This window comes from Anomaloglossus baeobatrachus, chromosome 11 (genome assembly GCF_048569485.1).
Source record: "Anomaloglossus baeobatrachus isolate aAnoBae1 chromosome 11, aAnoBae1.hap1, whole genome shotgun sequence".
Lineage (NCBI taxonomy): Eukaryota > Metazoa > Chordata > Amphibia > Anura > Aromobatidae > Anomaloglossus > Anomaloglossus baeobatrachus.
This window is the reverse complement of record NC_134363.1, coordinates 18,033,703-18,054,609: the sequence shown is the minus strand read 5'-3', so window position 1 is coordinate 18,054,609 and position 20,907 is coordinate 18,033,703. Positions and strand designations below refer to the sequence as shown.

The 20,907-nt window shown below is 44.5% G+C and overlaps 1 protein-coding gene across 1 annotated transcript in view; it reads left to right on the top strand.

The window, feature by feature from the left end:
• The window catches only part of LOC142256153 (uncharacterized), a 51,314-nt gene extending 41,641 nt beyond the window's left edge, over positions 1 to 9,673 (top strand). Inside the window, exons 4-6 of the mRNA XM_075327691.1 lie at positions 1,300 to 1,443; positions 7,551 to 7,709; positions 9,091 to 9,673. Of these exons, the coding sequence (XP_075183806.1) occupies positions 1,300 to 1,443; positions 7,551 to 7,709; positions 9,091 to 9,296 (509 nt within the window). The 3' untranslated portion in view covers positions 9,297 to 9,673. The remainder of the gene's footprint in view (positions 1 to 1,299; positions 1,444 to 7,550; positions 7,710 to 9,090) is intronic.
• The last annotated feature ends 11,234 nt before the right edge of the window (positions 9,674 to 20,907 follow it).

The following is a 20,907-nucleotide window of genomic DNA, read 5'->3' as shown; positions in this document are numbered from 1 at the left end:
TTGTGCTTGGTGATGTATGGCTTGGCATTGTGCTTGGTGATGCACGGCTCAGCATTGTGCTTGGTGATGTACGGCTCGGCATTGTGCTTGGTGATGTACGGCTCGGCATTGTGCTTGGTGATGTACGGCTCGGCATTGTGCTTGGTGATGTATGGCTCCGCATTGTGCTTGGTGATGTACGGCTCGGCATTGTGCTTGGTGATGTACGGCTCGGCATTGTGCTTGGTGATGTATGGCTCAGAATTGTTCTTGGTGATGTATGGCTCGGCATTGTGCTTGGTGATGTACGGCTCAGCATTGTGCTTGGTGATGTATGGCTCAGCATTGTTCTTGGTGATGTACGGCTCAGCCTTGTGCTTGGTGATGTACAGCTGCAGTTCCCCGTCGTGAAACCATCGCCAGTCATAGTGTTTGTGGTGATGTCACCTGAGGAGGTCTGATTTCTGAAGCTATGGGGTCTGCAGAGCAGTAGGGATTTTTCTGCCTTCTGCTCCTCAGCACTCAGCCCTCTATTCTCTAAAATTATGGGGTCTCCAATTCATGGCTAACTTGCTGCACTTCTTTTCACTTCTCAATATTATCCCTCACAGGTGATGGGGAAATATTTAGGAGAAAGAAATGTCATGAATGGATTTATTACATGGGTGGCTCCTTTTACAGGATGTGCTGCTATCAGTGAGCTTTGCACCACTGGCTATTACGTCACACATTATGAAAGGAAGTGTGGCGAAGGTCCAGAAGTTATACACTAGGGGCAGTAAGGCCTCATTGGGGGTGAGGGACTGGATATTATATACCAAGTGAACCAGATTCTCAACTAACTCAAAGGAAGGTCAGTTTTATAGCTTCTCTAATCAGCAAAACTGTTTTCAGCTGTGCTAACAGTTTCACAAGGGTTTTCAAGGGATTTTTAAACATCCATTAGCCTTCTAACACAGCAAACACAGTATAGCATTAGACCGCTGGAGTGGTAGTTGTTGGAAATGGGCCTCTATACACCTATGTAGATATTACATTCAAAACCAGACGTTTGGAGAATAGTCATGTATCACATTAACAATGTATAGAGGGGATTTCTGTTTAATTTAATGTTGGCTTCATTGAAAAAAATATGTGCTTTTCTGTTGTAGATTTCAGATCAAGGGATAAGGAAAAAAATAGCGCCCTTGTCGTAGGGCACTGAGCAATCACGGCTACTCTCTAATCATGCCAAAAAGTCCTATATCATGTAATGCATGACAATTTCCTTAAATCTCTTGCTTTCATTGACTTCACAAATTACTTTAATAATTTGCACAGATATGAAAACTTCTTCTCTGTTTATGAGATTTTGCGGTGACTGCTCGCAACAAAAGACGGGGTTTGTGCGGTTTCACAATGGCATCCTGAAGATCAATGCAACCTGCTGCAATACGAGCAACTGCAATCCTTCTGTCCCTACCGGTAAGTGATAAATGGAATATTATTATGTTGGTTGCATGATTTGCATGAATTAAGTATCACGTTCGTCTCCCTGCATGTAGAGACCAGTGGCAGCTTTTGGACTGGAGCTTCTCATCTGGTTCTCTACTGTTGTGAATACATTTGGTTTGGATTCCAGTTTGGGGCTCCCTCTTGTGGTCAGTGCTGGTAGTCGAGTTGGCTTGTTGAATGGAGACCAGACAGCTGGGGATGATCGGCAATCAGGGGGTTCTGATTGGGCCTATATAACTGAGTAGTGTTCCTTTATTCCTTGCCGGAACTCAATGTTGTCTCCTGTGTGCGACGGATATTCTGAAGCCAGCCCTTCCTTCTGTGTCTACCAGAACTCCTTTCAGATAAGTTTGGTCTTTGTACCCCTGCTTGTGGTTTCCACTATTTTGCTTTTTTTTCTGTTTATGTGTTAAGGCCTATTTCCTGATTTTCCCTGTTTGGAGTTCTGGGTGGAGTTGGATCATTCCCTGCTGGGAATGTCTGTGTATACAGATTGTAATCCCCGGACTCCTTTTTGATGTGATTCCTTTACATGATATATTGTATCATCATATATTGAGCTCAGCATTATCTGTATTTCCCACATGTGAGCCCCAGTACATCAGATAAAGTATAGAAGCACGGTCTGATAGAGCGCTAAGGAGGCCACAGTATTAGATTAATTTTTTTAATCTAATCTAATTAATCTAATTTAATTTTTTAATTTTTTATTGTTTTCTATCAGCCACAACGCGTTTCGATATACACAATATCTTCATCAGGTGGATATAAAAAACGGAATGTGGAGAGTACTATTTAAAGGGACAGGTGCCATTCCATTGGTCAGCACCAAATTAATTGAAATGTTAACCCTTAATGTATCACAACCAACCCTTTAACAATAATATAAAAGCTAATAAAAGATATTTAAAAAGGATTTTTCAAAAAGACTCTGACATAAAAACATTATTTAAAAACACATGTGATAATATAATCATATAAATCATATATTAACTCCTAAAACTTAATACATAAAATCATGAGAACTTTTCAAAAGTAACGGCAATTGATTTCAATTTATCTAATAATATTTTCACCTTTGAGACCAATATCTACAGGCAGAGGAGGGGCTGTGCGATGGGGACGAGATTCGCCCCTAGTTACGCTAATCTGTTCGTGGGGGTGTTTGAATCGTCACACATCGCACGGGACTCTGACAGCGGGTCGTTTGGTTTATTACCGGTGCTTCATAGATGACCTGCTCCTCGTTTGGAGGGGATCTCTATTACAAGCCAATCACTTCATTTCTCAACTCAATGTCAATTCCTGGGGTCTCACCTTTACCGCTGCGGTTTCTTCCAGTGCCCTCCAGTTCTTGGACCTGATGGTGAGGTTAGATGAAAATGGGGGGGTGTCCACCTCGACACATTTCAAACAAGTAGATGTCAACAGCTACTTGAGGTTCGACAGTGGACACCTCCCTAGTTGGATAACCAATATTCCATACGGGCAATACTGGCGAGTCAGAAAAAACTGCACCGGTGATGGTGATTTCCTGCAGGAATCCAATCTCCTGAGAAAAAGGTTCAGACAAAAAGGCTATCCATCCAAACTTCTGGAGGATGCCTTTAGTAAGACCAAGCAACTCACTCAGGACCTTTGTATCCGAAAGATCCAAGAGAAACAGCATAGTATTACAAAGAGTGAAGATAATTTGAATCCACGAAAATGGAGTTTAGTAACCACTTTTTGCAAATCCAGGATCCAAATTCACAAACTTCTAGAGAAATACTGGTTTATATTACAGGGTGACCCGCTACTTCGAGATCAGATCCCCCTAAGCCCTCCATCATCTACCGGAGGAATATAAACTTGAAGAATCTAGTAGCGCCAAGTAATCCTAATCTTAAAGATTCTTCTAAAACCACCATTGTTTCCAGTAACAACGGAAACTATCGCTGCAACACCTCCAGGTCTAAATGCTGTGAGGTTATTGGTGATAAGATCACTTGCTTCATATCCCGGACCACAAATGCTCTTTTCCCCATTCAATTTCACCTAAACTGTCAGAGCACCTATGTTATTTACCTGCTTGAGTGCACGTGCGGTCTACAGTATGTGGGCCGTACAGTACAAACGATGCACGCCAGGTTGAATAAACATAGGTCCAATATCAAAAACGGCTTCCAACAACACAGTCTATCTCGACATTTTCAAATTGCACATCAGAAGGATCCCAAACAATTGAGATTATTAATTATTGATCACATAGATAACTCCGGATCCGATCGGGTCGAGAGACTTATTAAAAGAGAGAGTTACTGGATATTCAGATTGGGTACCTTACACCCTGAGGGTCTTAATATGACTATTGAAAATGTAGCCAAACATTGAATTGATTTAATGAATTATGTTGCTCGGGTTTGGAAAAAAGGGATTCACAGCACCTATTGTGCTGGAAAAATGATTCACAGCACCTATTGTGCTGGCATATGCACCCAGTGGTTGAGATTCAATAGATATTTCTGTCAGTTCTGGAAAAGTGGTTCATCGCACCTACTGTGCTGGAAAAGTGATTCACAGCACCCATTGTGCTGGCATATGCACCCAGGGGTTGAGACTCAATAAGCATTTAACAATTGAATCGGAACTTTTATTGTGCTGGCATATGCATGATTCTAGTGCTCGGATTCTGGAAAAGTGATTCACATCATCTATTGTGCTGGAAAAATTATTCACAGCACCTATTGTGCTGGCATATGCACCCAGTGGTTGAGATTTAATAGACATTTCCTGTCAGTTCTGGAAAAGCCGTTCACAGCACCTATTGTGCTGGAAAAGGGATTCACAGCACCTATTGTGCTGGCATATGCACCCAGTGGTTGAGATTCAATAGACATTTAACAATGCAATCGGAACCTTCATTGTGCTGGCACATGCATGATTCTACTGCTCGGATTCTGGAAAAATGATTCACAGCACCTATTGTGCTGGATATGCACCCAGTGTTTGAGATTCAATAGCTATTTCTGTCAGTTCTGGAAAAGCAGTTCACAGCACCTATTGTGCTGGAAAAGCAGTTCACAGCACCTATTGTGCTGGAAAAGTGATTCACAGCACCTATTGTGCTGGCATATGCACCCAGTGGTTGAGATTAAATAGACATTTCCTATCAGTTCTGGAAAAGCTGTTCACAGCACCTATTGTGCTGGAAAAGTGATTCACAGCACCTATTGTGCTGGCATATGCACCCAGTGGTTGAGATTCAATAGACATTTAACAATGCAATCGGAACCTTCATTGTGCTGGCACATGCATGATTCTACTGCTCGGATTCTGGAAAAATGATTCACAGCACCTATTGTGCTGGATATGCACCCAGTGTTTGAGATTCAAGAGCTATTTCTGTCAGTTCTGGAAAATCAGTTCACAGCACCTATTGTGCTGGAAAAGCAGTTCACAGCACCTATTGTGCTGGAAAAGTGATTCACAGCACCTATTGTGCTGGCATATGCACCCAGTGGTTGAGATTAAATAGACATTTAACGCAATTTTAAAAATAAGAATATCCATTCCCTAATTTATAAAATTAAATTCTTGATCTACCCACACTGACATACACTATAACAATATTATTACATGTTAGTAGTGCAGGCATACTCAGATCATTTTTTTTAAAAGTTCTCATGATTTTATGTATTAAGTTTTAGGAGTTAATATATGATTTATATGATTAGATTATCACATGTGTTTTTAAATAATGTTTTTATGGCAAAGAGTCTTTTTGAAAAATCCTTTTTAAATATCTTTTATTAGCTTTTATATTATTGTTGAAGGGTTGGTTGTGATACATTAAGGGTTAACATTTCAATTAATTTGGTGCTGACCAATGGAATCGCACCTGTCCCATTAAATAGTACTCTCCACATTCCGTTTTTTATATCCACCTGATGAAGATATTGTGTATATCGAAACGCGTTGTGGCTGATAGAAAACAATAAATTCTAAAAAAAATTAATTTAATACTGTGGCTTCCTTAGCGCTCCATCAGACCGTGCTTCTACACTTTACTGCTGATCTTCCCCCCTGTGGGTTCACGGCAAGAGCTGCTTGATACGGAGGTCAGATTACCAGAGACGCCCAGTGATCTGTCATGTGACCAGCTCTTCAGGAAATTGTTTCCCTGGATGGACATGGTGGGCTAACAGGTTAGAAGAGCTCTGACACCGCACTCCCGCCTTATACCGTGGTTGTGCGAGGGCTGCACAACCACATCAGGTGAGCAGTTTCTTTTTCTCCTCCTCACCGCTATCTCCCAGAACCTTCACATGCGCTCCCTTGTTTAATTTTTTATCCAGTACATCAGATAAGCACAGCTATTATACTGTTCTCTACCCCCTTGTTCATCCGGAACTACGGTCTTTATCAGGAGCCTTATAATTCTCCTATATCTTTGCCCTATCTTCAGCTCTCCTTGTGTGTACAGGACTCTTCCTCTATACATTACGGTATTTCATGTCCCTGGTGAAAGCTCTTGTATGAGCTGAAACGTCGGACTATATCTGTCCTTTTGGCTACACACTGACTGTTATGAATATTTTCTTGAATAAAAAACACGAGCATATTAAAAAGAACCATTGACTGGATATCTCTTTTCCCATTCTGTGTGCCGGGGTTCTTCTGAATATTTTGGTACTAATTTCTGTCGCTCATCTATATTACTGTTTTGCTTGGATCCCAGTAACACCAGAGTACTGATATAGTGGGGGCAGAGTCTGTGTGGACTCAGTATTTTTCCATATCAGGCGTGTTGGTATTTTCTAGGTTTTTTCATGGCTGCAGACAGTGCTCTTTTCTGTCCTTTCTTATATAGCTAGTTTGAGCCTCATCTTTGCTGCATCTGTTCTCTACCTGCATGTTATGTTTTCCTACATCACCGTGATCTTTATATGTGGGGGGGCTATCTATATCTTTGGGGGACTGCTCCGAGGCAGATTAGCCTGTCCAGTATTTCTTTCTGTAGGAATAATTAGTTCTCCAGCTGTGTCGAAGTGACCAGGTCATCGTAGGCACGTCCCACTTCTACTTCTAGTTGGGTGTTTGTGTTAGGTCTGCAGATCGCTAAGATTCCAAACACTCTGGTAACATTATGGGTTTCCTAGTTTTGTTGTCCCTTTTCTGATCCTCCTCGTTCACTGAATCATAACACTGTACATTTAACTGGATTTAGTTTCTTTTGGCACTGAAGTGGTTAAGTGTCAGTTTTTCTCTTGCAGCTTTTCCAAGCAGTTCCTTGCTGAGTGTTTTCATCTGCACTTACTTTGTAGTCCCGCCCTTAAGGGTTAAATAGTGGTGTATCCCAGCAATCCCTGCTGAAAATACAAAGTCCATTGTGTCCTGGCCGCCTTGGAGGAAGGTTCTGCTGTTGTAGTTCCCTGTGCTCTGGCATTATCCTTTTGATTGTTTTTTCCAGCTGTTTGTCGTCACTTCCCTGGTGTGTTGTTAGTGAAGTGGTGAGGTCTAGTGAACCCCACCTGCCACTCACTAGTCAAGACTACTATAGGATTTTCCGAGGGTCTCAGGTTACTGTTCAACGACAGTTGTGGAGACTGGTGAGGAGAGGAGGGACAGCTGCAGGTGAGATTAGGGGGTGCCCGCCAACAACTATCATTGGTTCCAGGGCCTCTTGTTGTTTTTGTGTCCCCAGTGCCCCCCTTTTCTTGTGTTTTTTGTTGTGCATCAAACACATGTAGGTCTGAATGCACCTCGCCATGCTTCCTACACCCAGAAAATGTGACATTAATTATAGAATGAATACAATTCAGATGGGACTCTACGGCGCCACCTACCTGTACTATATTTGTGTCTTACTGCAATCCAGCATGCACGTAGTAGTATGAGTCATATAATGAAATCATTAATCTATCTAATTAGTGATAAGGAGACAATAAGAATAAGTTTTACTGTAGGCTGTAAAGCAAAACTCCTCTTTGGAATATGAACTATGCTGACATCTAGTGGTCAACCTGCAAATTGCAAAACTCTAATGATAACATTTAACCCCTATTTTTCATGATTTTTTTTTCTTTCACCACAAGTTCCACGAGATGAACCTATCAAATATAAAAATGTCAAGAAAACTGGGAAAATATGTAATTCGTGTTATACTTACAAAGTTCGAAAATGTGATTGTAAAATCTATATGGAATGCATCGAGGGGGAGGACTCATGTATTTCACGGTATATATCTGCTACAGGTAAGTTCTACAGAAATGTATAATATTTTCTACCACATGTAACCTTGATACTTTGCCAAAATGTTCTTCCGTTGCAGCTCGTCACCAAATCAAGGCAAATCCTCCATTATGGGGAATTAGGATTTTTTTTTATAGGTTATTAAAGGGGTTGTCCACAACTCGGATAACCTCTTCTGATTCTACATGTTTCGCACAGGTAAACTAATAAAGCCTATAATCACCTCCTGTATCGGTGCCCTTCTAGGCTCCTGATGACGGCACTCACATGAAATAGTGTGATGGTTGTCTCCCTGCGGTTTTGAGACTAGTGACAGCCTTAGGACTGGAGCCTTCCATCTCCATCTTGACTCCTAATTTAAACAAGGTTTCCTTCCTTTTGGCGCCTCATGGGTTAATTTCAGGCTTTGTTGCCAGCAGCTTTGAGTAGGGCAGATCAGCTGTTGCTGCTTTGAGTCCACGCCCATTTAAGTTAAATACTGGAGCTTTCCCAGTAGTCCTTGCTGATGTTAGAATTATTTCTACTCTGGCAAGCCTGGTGGAAGGAGCTGCTGAGGTTTTCTCCTGTGTCCATCCGTCTGCAACTTTAGAGTCCGTCTTCTACTGTGAAGTTTGATGTTTTGTATGCTTCTGCTTTTCCCCCTGACTGTCTTTCTTTTCCCTCTGTGTTTATTAGTTTAGTGGCGAGTCTAGTGTACTCACCAGACTACTCACTAAGCAGGGTGAGTTTAGGGCCAGCTGAGGGATGCAGGTATACTCCTCGCCGACAGATTGAAAGAACCAAAGAACCTGTATATAGATACTAGGAAGCTCAGGTGTCAGTGTGCGGTGAGTACAGGAGGTGCCCCCTCACCCCTCTCCCTAGCGGCAGAACCTCCAATGTATAGTGACCCCGGTGTTTCTCCCTTTTTTGTTGTGTATTTTTTGTAGTGCATCAGATGCCCATTGGCCTGATCACGTTTGTCACGCATTCTATATGGACATGTCCAACTCCGTGACATTTTGTGACATCATGTGAGCCCCACATCCAATTAGTGCCAACCTCTGTCTCCCTGCCTTCGGACCAAATGAGTTAATCAACAGGAAGTGGGCACCGAAGCTTCGGTCACTTCCTGTTGATTTCATATTTGGTCCGAAGGCAGGGAGACAGAGGCTGGCACTGTTTGGATGCAGGGTTCGCATGATGTCATTGGCTGGTAGGGTGCCAGTACAGGAGGTGAGTATAGGCTTATCATTTTACCTGGCGGAAATGTGGAATCAGAAGGGGTTGTCCTAGCAGGACAACCCCTTTAAGATTAGGTTTTCCTTCATTTAATGTTGTAAGGTGAATATTTTGAGACATAGAAGGGCATATAATGTTATTTTTTCCATTCTTTCTCCACAGAGCCTCATGACCATTTAGGTGCCATACGTGGCTGCACCACAAGCAAGATGTGTGACGTCACAAACAGCACAGCATCGATCAGTATAGGTAACAACACAATAGAATCCAATTTTTCATGCTCGGATGAAAGTGATAGCATCCACAGCAGTTTATGGTTGCCTGTCCTTGCTGCTGCCCTGCTCTCCAAGCTTCCGACAGTCAACTGATGTCTTTTTCCATAGCAGATCCCTATATCAAGAAAAGCAGTGCAAAACTACAGACGCCTAAAAGTATTAAGACCAGTATTACTGCAAAAGTATTTATGAATAATACCCAAAAATAATGCTTTTTTCTCCACTCCCATCCAAAGCTTGTAAAAAAGACTGTGGATTTTATTACAAAAATACAAAAAAAGCTTCTTTCCCCACTTATGAGCCAGTTCTTCTGATGAGAGATTAGATTACAGCTGCTTCTTGAGCTCTATGGAGAGGAGGAGACTCGATCTTCTTTTCAAAAAGTTCGAACACTTATTTCTATAAACTACAGTGACTTAATTTGTTGTGTATAACAACTAAACTAAAACTATATCAAATAAACATTAACCTTGTGACTTTCTGTTATTTATTCAACAATGGTCCATATAAATAAATATATATATATATATATATATATACATATATATATAGGTCCAGAAATATTTGGACAGTGACACAAGTTTTGTTATTTTAGCTGTTTACAAAAACATGTTCAGAAATACAATTATATATATAATATGGGCTGAAAGTGCACACTCCCAGCTGTAATATGAGAGTTTTCACATCCAAATCGGAGAAAGGGTTTAAGAATCATAGCTCTGTAATGCATAGCCTCCTCTTTTTCAAGGGACCAAAAGTAATTGGACAAGGGACTCTAAGGGCTGCAATTAACTCTGAAGGCGTCTCCATCGTTAACATGTAATCAATGAAGTAGATAAAAGGTCTGGGGTTGATTACAGGTGTGTGGTTTTGCATTTGGAAGCTGTTGCTGTGACCAGACAACATGCGGTCTAAGGAACTCCCAATTGAGGTGAAGCAGAACATACTTAGGCTGAAAAAAAAGAAAAAATCCATCAGAGCGATAGCAGACATGCTTGGAGTAGCAAAATCAACAGTCGGGTACATTTCTGAGAAAAAAGGAATTGACTGGTGAGCTTGGGAACTCAAAAAGGCCTGGGCGTCCACGGATGACAACAGTGGTGGATGATCGCCGCATACTTTCTTTGGTGAAGAAGAACCCATTCACAACATCAACTGAAGTCCAGAACACTCTCAGTGAAGTAGGTGTATCTGTCTCTAAGTCAACAGTAAAGAGAAGACTCCATGAAAGTAAATACAAAGGGTTCACATCTAGATGCAAACCATTCATCAATTCCAAAAATAGACAGGCCAGAGTTAAATTTGCTGAAAAACACCTCATGAAGCCAGCTCAGTTCTGGAAAAGTATTCTATGGACAGATGAGACAAGATCAACCTGTACCAGAATGATGGGAAGAAAAAAGTTTGGAGAAGAAAGGGAACGGCACATGATCCAAGGCACACCACATCCTCTGTAAAACATGGTGGAGGCAACGTGACGGCATGGGCATGCATGGCTTTCAATGGCACTGGGTCACTTGTGTTTATTGATGACATAACAGCAGACAAGAGTAGCCGGATGAATTCTGAAGTGTACCGGGATATACTTTCAGCCCAGATTCAGCCAAATGCCGCAAAGTTGATCGGACGGCGCTTCATAGTACAGATGGACAATGACCCCAAGCATACAGCCAAAGCTACCCAGGAGTTCATGAGTGCAAAAAAGTGGAACATTCTGCAATGGCCAAGTCAATCACCAGATCTTAACCCAATTGAGCATGCATTTCACTTGCTCAAATCCAGACTTAAGACGGAAAGACCCACAAACAAGCAAGACCTGAAGGCTGCGGCTGTAAAGGCCTGGCAAAGCATTAAGAAGGAGGAAACCCAGCGTTTGGTGATGTCCATGGGTTCCAGACTTAAGGCAGTGATTTCCTCCAAAGAATTTGCAACAAAATATTGAAAATAAAAATATTTTGTTTGGGTTTGGTTTATTTGTCCAATTACTTTTGACCTCCTAAAATGTGGAGTGTTTGTAAAGAAATGTGACAATTCCTACAATTTCTATCAGATATTTTTGTTCAAACCTTCAAATTAAACGTTACAATCTGAACTTGAATTCTGTTGTAGAGGTTTCATTTCAAATCCAATGTGGTGGCATGCAGAGCCCAACTCGCCAAAATTGTGTCACTGTCCAAATATTTCTGGACCTAACTGTATAAAAAGCTGAATGTGTGTGTGTGTGTGTATGTGTGTATGTCCGGGATTGGCATCTGCACTGTCGCAGCTACAGCCACAAAATTTTGCACACTCACACGTCTGGACCCCAAGAGCGTCATAGGCTATGTTTTGAGGGGAAATTTTAACCCCGCACTTTACAGTTATTCGCCAAAAAACCTGCCTCCATTAAAGCGAATGGAGCTGGGAGCCACAATGCAGCCAGAACTTCAGAAGAATGCGCAGCTACGCCCTTATATGGAATGTTGGCATGTCACAATGCAGCCAGGGAAAGAGACACAGACAGGGAAAGAGGCAGACACAGACAGGGTAAGAAACAGACATAGACAGGGTAAGAGACAGACACAAAGAGACAGACACAGATAAAGAGACAGACTGACAGGGAAAGAGACAGACACAGACAAAGAGACAGAGACAGACACAGGGAAACAGTCAGACAGGGAAAGAAAGGGAAAGAGACAGAGGGAAAGAGGGAAAGAGACGGAAAGAGACAGACAGGGAAAAAGACAGACAAGGAAAGTGACAGAGATAGATAGACATACAGGGAAAGAGATAGAAAGACAGACGGAAAGAGATTGAGACAGATGGAGAAAGAGACAGAGACAGTCAGAGACAGACAGGGAAAGAGACAGACAGACAAAGAGATAGAGAGAGAGACAGAGAGATATATACAGAGGGGGAGACAGACAGAGAATGGGAGAGAAACAGAGAGACAGTTACTATCCCGGGCGTTAATACATTCTATTTATACATTCTATCCCGGGAATGTTAATACATTGTATTTTGTTAACAACAGTTATTAACCCGGGCGAAGCCGGGTAGTACAGCTAGTACATATATATATATATATATATATATATATATATATATATATGTCTTTGTGTGACGATAAGGTCCAACAGGTCATGAGTTAATGTCAGTTTTGTAGCCCAGCAGTTCCCGGCTGAGTATTTGAGATGCAGCTGCTTTGTAGCCACGCACCTTCAGGTTTAAGTAGTTTTTTTTCCCAGTAATCCTTGCTGAAGATACAAACTCATTGTTCTCTGGCTACCTTGGTGGAAGGATCTGCTGAGGAGTTGACCTGAATTCAGGTTTAATCCTTTTTTGTTGCTGTTTTCCTGGTTTGTGTTTCCTTCCTTGCAGAACTGGGGATTAGTGGGCAAGAGTTATACGTTTTTATTGTACTCTGCAGTTGGAGGGCAACCAGTGCAATGACTGGCGCAGCCTAAAGGCAATTATGTAGCAGCTGGACAGAAATATAACCCTAGATGCTACAATTGGGATAGAATGGAGAAGGGAGAGTTTAGTAAGAGGGAGTCCGATGAGTAGAGACTTGTAGTAATCCAAGCAAGACTGAATAAGAGCAACAGTGAGAGGTTTTTCAGTTTCCAAAGTAAGAGAAGAACATCACATTTTTGAGAACTCTGTGATGTGTAGGTGACATGAGCAAGTGAATAATTGGAAGTAGGGAGTAAAGAAAAGATCTGAGTCAAATATATTCCCAAAACGAGCATGCTACTATCCATCTAGTGTCTGTGACGAACTACTATTAGATGTCACCAGAAGCAACTAGTGATGGGGAAGTCAAACAAACCAGAGATCAGGAGCCAGGAGATCACATATGGAACACAGGGATGAAGCAAAGTTGAGGTGAGAGCACATGCCGAGTTCAGAAGCCAGGAAGTCACTAGGGGGGAAACAAAGCCAAGGTCAGGGTACAAGCCGGAGGTCAGAAGCCAGGAAGTCACGTAAGGTACACTGGAGGGAAGCGGATCTGAGGTCAGGGTACAAGCTGGAGGTCAGAAACCAGGAAGTCATGTAAGGTACAGTGGGGAAAAGCAAAGCCGAAGTCAGGGTACAAGCCAGAGGTTAGTAGCCAGGGAACAACGTCAGAGTCAAGGACATGGGAGGAAAGAAGTAATAACAGGTCCAGGGTAGGAGGGCAAGTTCAAAGCACAAACGGGATTCAGAGCACTTACTGCAGGCAGGAACTTCGACTGGAGGCATTCCAGATGAGGTTGCTCCCTAATGATGCAGAGCAATAACCCGGAACGAGGTGCCTGGAGAGAGGCCACTTTCAACACCAGCACAGGAACCAAGGATAGGAACCAAGGATAGGAACCACCCGTCAATCGGCGTAAAATACAGAACAGAACACGGGCTTTGCTGGGGAGCAGAGCACCATGGATGAGAACCATGACAATATCACTATATCTAGTTATAAAATGAGAGAAAAGAAAGTCAATGATAGCTTTTTTTGGGGATTAAACTTTAAATTGAAAGTTATGGGGTTTTCGACTATATTAAATGTTTTTCACTAAACAAAACATTTCTGTGTCCAACTGTTATTTTGCATTTTACCGGACTTTCTATTACTGGAGTAACTTTGGCATTTTTTTTTGTGATTTGTAAATCTGTCTAAAAACACCCAGAACCACGCCCAATTTTACCAATAAAATGGAAAACTGTCGGATATGGAGGAAAACATTCCAAATTCTTTTGAGATTATTTATTAATTTTGATATTTACCATAAAAAGCAGGAGCAGAAGTAACTTTTTTTTCTAATAATTGGAGAAAAAGTAGCAATAACTCCCCCCCCATGTGTCTGAGGATTCTCATTCAATGTAAGGACTATTAGTTGCACCTGAGAACATTGCAGTTTTCCATCCACATGTGATAATGTTCCATATATCTGCATTTAATGTATGTTAATGGGGTGAGTTTTTTTGGCCTAAAGTCGTCACTTAAGTAAAAAGTTGTGATTTCATCTCCAGTTGATTTACTTGTGTGCATTGTATGATCGTTATCGCGTATATTTAATTGATGATGATGGATTTGGCCCGCATTTCCAAATGACCTGAATAATTCATTGTAATTATTAACCATCTGGCCAGAGCTTTCTGCTACTTTCTCGTAATATATCTATTAATGGCATTTATGAGCTTCATGAAAACTGATCCCCGTCACTAACCTGCCAATACTAAATCATAGGCGAGGGAGGAGTTCCAAAAACAGCCGAAACCCGCGGAATAGGCAAAGAGCACAGAAGTTCCCAAAGGTTTCGCTCCTATAGCTTACTGCCCTGACATTGAAGGTTTAGCCTTACACCAATCTACAGTGCCAGCAGAGAGCTGTGAATTAGTTGTGAATGTAGGGTTAAGGCCTGGTCACACTGTTTTTATGCAGTGCATCCGAGGAGTTCCACCAAAACGTCCTAAAAATGGAATATAGAACAGAACCACCAATGGAGCCGTAGACATGGCTCAATGAAAAAAACACAAACAGGGCACATTGGATGTCCATTGCTGTTTATGTTCTATGGGGGTGTCCCACCCCAGGGCTATGGGGCCCAGAGTTTCAGGGGAGATGTCATGGTTACTGGCCGATGCCCGGTTCCGTGACACTGGTGATCACTTAAAAGGGGTTTTGTTCAAGGGAAAAAATAAAAATAAAGTGTTTTTCGTGATGCCACTTGCAGGTTGCGGCTAGGTGAGGGAAGCCAGCGTTGCAGATTCTCTCACTACTGGGGCTGGTGGTATTTGGCAGCATAGGTGTTCTGGCCCTCTGCAAGTAAGCCTGATAACAGGTGTAACAGGTGCGAGAAGAACTCAGAGGACACCAGGCTTCGGTTTAACTTGTCTTTTACTCACAGGTTTGGTGAGCAGCAGTTCGACTGGTACTGGTCTGTCCCAAATGGGGCCTCGGGGTTCCCTTTGTCCCAGTGCCAGTTCTGTGACTTGATGAGCTTTTCTTCCTTGCACCCATCTCTGGTTGATGGGTTCTGTAGCCTGAAGCATTTTAGGGTCCCTTACTGGTCTTTGAGGCATGGTCCGTATGCAAGCAGCTCGAACCTTGTCTGGGTTGGACCTCTGCTGCTGCTGTGCTCAAGTTGGTGAGGAACCATGAAGATCCCCTCACCGAGCAGAGTTATCAGATGAGCTTGGAGCGTCTGTCTGACCTAAGGTTCTGCACCCCGCCAGTGCCCAGTTCTGTGAGTACTCTCCCCGTACTCTCCCAGTGACTGTACTCCTTTTCATTTTGTCAGTCACTCCACACTTGTCGTCTGTATGCATGTCAACTTCAGACCTCCTCACTCCATGTTTGACTACCATCAACTGCCTACTGCACTCTGTATAGCCCCTCCTCCTTTCCTGGTTTCTGACTAGCGGGTTTGGATCAGTCTCTGACATATGTGGCTATCCATCAGGTCTGTCTCTAGCCTGTCACCCAGTTTGGAAGGAAAAGGACATGACTGTGTGTGTTTGTTTTGGTCTTTACCGACATTGGTCTTCCAGGAACCCAAGATTAGCATCGCATCTGTGACTAGATGCAATACCTTGTGGCACCTGACCTGTCAGGGGCACCACAGGGGCTTCATCTGATTTCCATTTTAAAGAGATTCAGTAAGAACCCAGGATCCACTGCATAAATGCTTTATTAACAAGGACACCGACTGGGCTCATCATTGAAAGGACAAGCAGAGACGTAGCAGACAATAGTGATTATATCAAAACTTCAGGAAGAAGCCCAGTAAGTGAATCAACATTAGAATCAGGGTCTCTTCCCCTAATTTATGCAGCTTTCATATTGGAAAGCATGAGCCTGATGACACACTCCCATTACGAACTGTAGGACCTGCATCCCTGCACTCCCTTGCCTCTCCCCAACAGGGATGCTGACTCACTCACCACTGCAGTTGGTCTGCGTCCTCCTCCACACTCCCTAGGTTATCCATGTGCTCCTCTGCTGGCTCCTTCTCCTGGGGCTTGTGTACAAGTCTCCTGGGAATGTGCTTAGGGCATGTGCACATGCTTATTCTGCTTTAAAGGGCTGGCTGAGAGGAACTAGGTACTTACGGCCTACTCCCACTAGGGAAGGTGCCTGTGCAATGCATTTAGTTAGTCAGATTACCCATCTGCTAGCTAGTTGTTCAGGTCTGGAACTCCTGTCCTGTTACCAATACTTGTGTCTGTCTTCCTATACCTGTATGACCCTGTTATGCCAACTGTACCTGTCTGCCTCTGCCATCCCAGGTGCACCCACCCGCCTGCATTAGAGACTGTACCCGCTGCACCTGTGTCTGTCCCTGCATTTCCTATCCTGGGAATCAGCTGCCACATTCCCGGACGCTACCCTTGGAGTGGCATCTGGCATCTACCCCGTTGGCTGTGACGTGCCCACGGAGTCAGAAGTTACCCGTCACCGGGCTGTAGTTCTTCTCCTGGGTCGCCGCAGTGGCCTCACTTGGTTCCATGACCCCATGCGGTGTCAATAAAAGGCTTTTGTGAAAGGGGATGATGGGGAAAGTTGTTTGTGATGCCACCTGTGGTGTTCGACCAATAGGAGCCACCGCTGCGGGTGCTCCTCACTTTTGGGGCGGATGGTGACACAGCTTGGGTGTTTCAGCGCCCCACAGATAGAGCTAGGCCTCAGGGAGGATGATGTCGGTAGTAGTACTCGCCTATGGCACAGTGGCGTGATGGTGAGGGCACCGGCAATTACGGGACAACACAGGGGGTGCAGTTGAAGTTCTCTTTACTCACTGAAGTCCCTCTGCCTTTGGTGTGCCACGTCCCGCTGTGATGGGCCTCAGCCGATCCCAGATACTTTGGAGGTCGAGGCCGGTGTTTCCTTCTGCGTGTCTCCTTTTAATGGTGTCCCTCCACCCCAGCTCCTGGGCCGTGGAACGGGACATGGGTGCGTTATGCACTCCCCGCGAACTCTTCCTTCTTAAGAACCCAGGTCAAGCTCCCAGCTCCAGACCACGGGCCCCAAACTATCCGTGTCCTTTCTTGCTAGTTCCCGAGTTCGTCCAGACGCTGCTGCACCCGGAGCTCACTTCGGACTGACTTGTATGTGTGAGTTGGCTCCTAACGCCCCTGTGGAAGCCTCGCCTCCCGGATTCCTGAACTAGTGGGCAAGAGGTCCCATTCCTCATGATGCAACCCCAGCACCTATCCCCGTCCCAGTGGAAAAGCTCCTGTGTTATGTGTTGGATGAGTATTTTGATGGTGGTTACCGGTGACGACCTCCTCTATATCCGAGATGAGCACCGCACCTTGGGTGAGTGCAGTACCCTGTGCCACCTGAAACCTCAGAGGCACCACAGTTGCTTAGTCAAGCCCCTCCCATGTCAGAGTAAGCCCCGGTTCCCCCTGTGGTCCACGGAGCCCAATCCTACTTTTGCTCAGCTCAACATCGCTGAGAATTACACAAACTAAATATTCCTAAACAAAGCCAAGGATATATATATATATATATATATATATATATATAAGTGATGCATCACATTAACTAAGTGCCATCTGGTAACCTCCTAATGGCACTTTACTTTTTTCATACTCTCTTTTGTCTTGTACCAATTTATAAATAAAATATCCACTTCATGTAGCAATGTGACATGGATTTCCACTGTTGATACCATCTAACGAATCCAAGAATATTCTTTGTCATTTTGTATATAACTCTTCTGACACAAACATTTTGGAATACATGACACTGGATGCTACTGTGGCGCCCCTGACCTAGTCAGGCACCACTGAGTACTGCACCCATGCTGAGTCAGTACAAACAGGTAATCCTAAAGGCTGAGTAGGGTGTGTATGCACAGACACACTTTAACTAGGACACACACACATAAGAGGGGACCCCTGGGCATATCCAGGAGGGGGCGTAGCCTCCACATCTCAGCTAGTGGTGCTGTGGTGAAGCGAGAAGGAGTGAGTTGCAGTGGCAGAGAGTCAGAGAGAGGAGCTGGAGGAAGCCAGTCTGAAGCGGAGAGCGGGCACGCAGACACGCTAGTCAGGCCCTGCAAGTATAGTGGCTGTTTGCGGGGTGTTATGATCCGGAACCATGGAAGATCACCATAAATCATTGCCAAAAAAAGGTGACAAGATCATTGGCAACTAATCTGGCCGCCATCCCCTTACTAACCAAGGGGTGAACTAATATCCTGTGCACCTGTCGCGGGCGGAGGGGACGCGCTCGCCACGCTCGGGTCCGGGGCTTCTGCTGCTGCTCAGTGGCTCGAGCGGTGGGCCGGACCCAGGGATTCGAGCAGCGCTCCTCGTCCACGAGTGAAAAGGGGATCATTTGTTTTGGGAGATAGTTCGTGACGCCACCCACGGGTCGTGGTGATAAAGGGCACCACCACTTCTGGTGACGAGGATCCCGGGAGCGATGGTGGGGAGCAGCAAGGATGTTGTCCCCTCCGTGGGTAGGGGTTGGTGATCCCGGGGCCCGGTGGTGTAATGGGGAGGCTGGATGGCTGGGGTGCAGGGTTGCAGGGGCAGTGCAGCGCGGTGCCGGATGGCACTGGTGTACTCACTCAGGTAGTCAATGACAGAGTCTCTGGTAAATCAAACGGCTGGATGGACAGGTCCCGCAGCTGGCTGCAGTGTTTGTGCTCTCCCCGGACAGGGTGATGGTGGCTGTCTTTCCCTGCACCTCGTTAGGATGTTTTGATTCCTGTGGTTGCCCACCGGTAGTCCGCTCCCCGGCATATAGGTATCGGAGAAGCCCGTTTTTCCCGCATGCTCTGGCCCTTGGATCTCTAGTTTATGGAGGTGGCTGTGTATCCTCATGGTGTGAACTGTTGCCTTCTGTCGGGTCTTGGTTGTTAGGAAACCCCTGAGGTTCCGGTCACACTCGGACTTGACTGTTGTCGGCGGCTCCAAGCCTAGTCGGGGTCTGATGGCCCTGCCTTTGTGCTTAGCTTCACTCCACTCCCCGGTTCGGTACCGGCGGGCCACCGCCCGACCCCGGTCCTACGGTTCCGCAGAGATCCACTAATTCCTGCAGACAGCCACCACCATCTGCCAACCTTGCTGTCAGTGCCTGGGCTCCGACCCAGACACTTGCAGTTTTTCTGCTGTCAGCTCTCAAGTCCAAATTTAACTGACCCCTAACTGAACTACACTCACTGCTTTTCCCGTCTCCAGACCTGTGAACTCCTCGGTGGGTGGGGCCAACCGCCTGGCTCCACCCCACCTGGTGTGGACATTAGACCCTGGAGGGAGGCAACAAGGGTTTTTGTTTGACTGGTGTGACTATCCAGGGGAGGGGGTGTGTATGGTGTTATGTCTGTGGCTAGTCCAGGGCGTCACACACCGCAAACCCAGCCGGAGAACTAGCTATCCTAAAGGAAGGAAAGATGAATAACTTTCTGCCTCAGAAATAGACCACAAAGGTGTAGCAAGCCCCCCACATTCAAACATTGCGGTGATATAGGAAAACACAATACACAGATAGATGATAGGATTAGCAAAGGTGAGGGCCCATTGACTAAAATAGGAAAGGATAGGAAAGGGGCTGATGGTGGCCAGATAAAAACCCTACAAAAATCCAAATACCAGATAGTACAAAAAGACCTCAGATCGCTAGATCTGAACTCCATCCTATACCAGGCGCTCTTGTCATACCAATGAACAGAAAGCAGGAACCATACAAATTCAAGAAGCAACAAACACATGGACTTATAGGAGCAATACTCCAAACATAGCTGCAGGGAGCTTCCCAGCTAAGCAACTGAGAGGGAAGATTCCTGCATGCAAATAAACTGACAATAACCACAGTAAATGACAAACCCAGATAAGAGCAAAAAGAACAAAACAACATAAGAAAGAACCAAGCACTTATCTGGGGTAGATGTGGTCTGGAGCAAGATGAGAAGGCTGGAAAACTAAAGAACAAATGACATCCGGCTCAGACTGCTAGCAGACCAAGGTTTAAATAGGCAGAGAGCTAGCAATGGAAACGCCCATTGCTCCAGCACACCTGGTCTCTGTCCAAACGATTCCTGGCCACAAGAGGGAGCCTCACAGCAGCAAAAGCATAACTGACATTTACAACAGTACCCCCCTTCCTTAAGGAGGGGTCACCGAACCCTCAAAAATGCCACCGGGTCGCTCAAGATGAGCATGATGGAAGGTGCGAACCAACCTGTCCGCATGAATGTCAAAAATCACAACACAAGAGTTATCCTCCTGCCCATAACCCTTCCATTTCACAAGGTACTGAAGCTTCTGCCTACAGCGACGGGAATCCAGAATTTTTTCAACCTCATACTCCAGATCCCCTTGTACCAAAATAGGGTCAGGAGGCGCTGCTGCAGGAACTGCTGGCTCCACATGTCTCTTCAACAAGGACTTATGGAAGACATTGTGAATCTTAAATGACGCAGACAGAGCTAAACGGAAAGATACAGGGTTTATAATCTCCAAAATCTTATAAGGTCCAATAAATCTGGGTTTAAATTTAAGAGATGGAACTCTCATAGGAATATTTTTAGAGGACAACCACACCATGTCCCCCACTTTAAACTGGGGACCAACAATTTGACGCCGGTTGGCAAACTTTTGGGCAGTTTCTTGGGATTGAAACAATTTATCCACTTCCTGCCCCCAAATCTGCTGCATTCTGTTTACCACAGAATCCACCTCCGGACAGTCAGACGCCTCAAGCCTCCCCGAGAGGAACCTGGGGTGA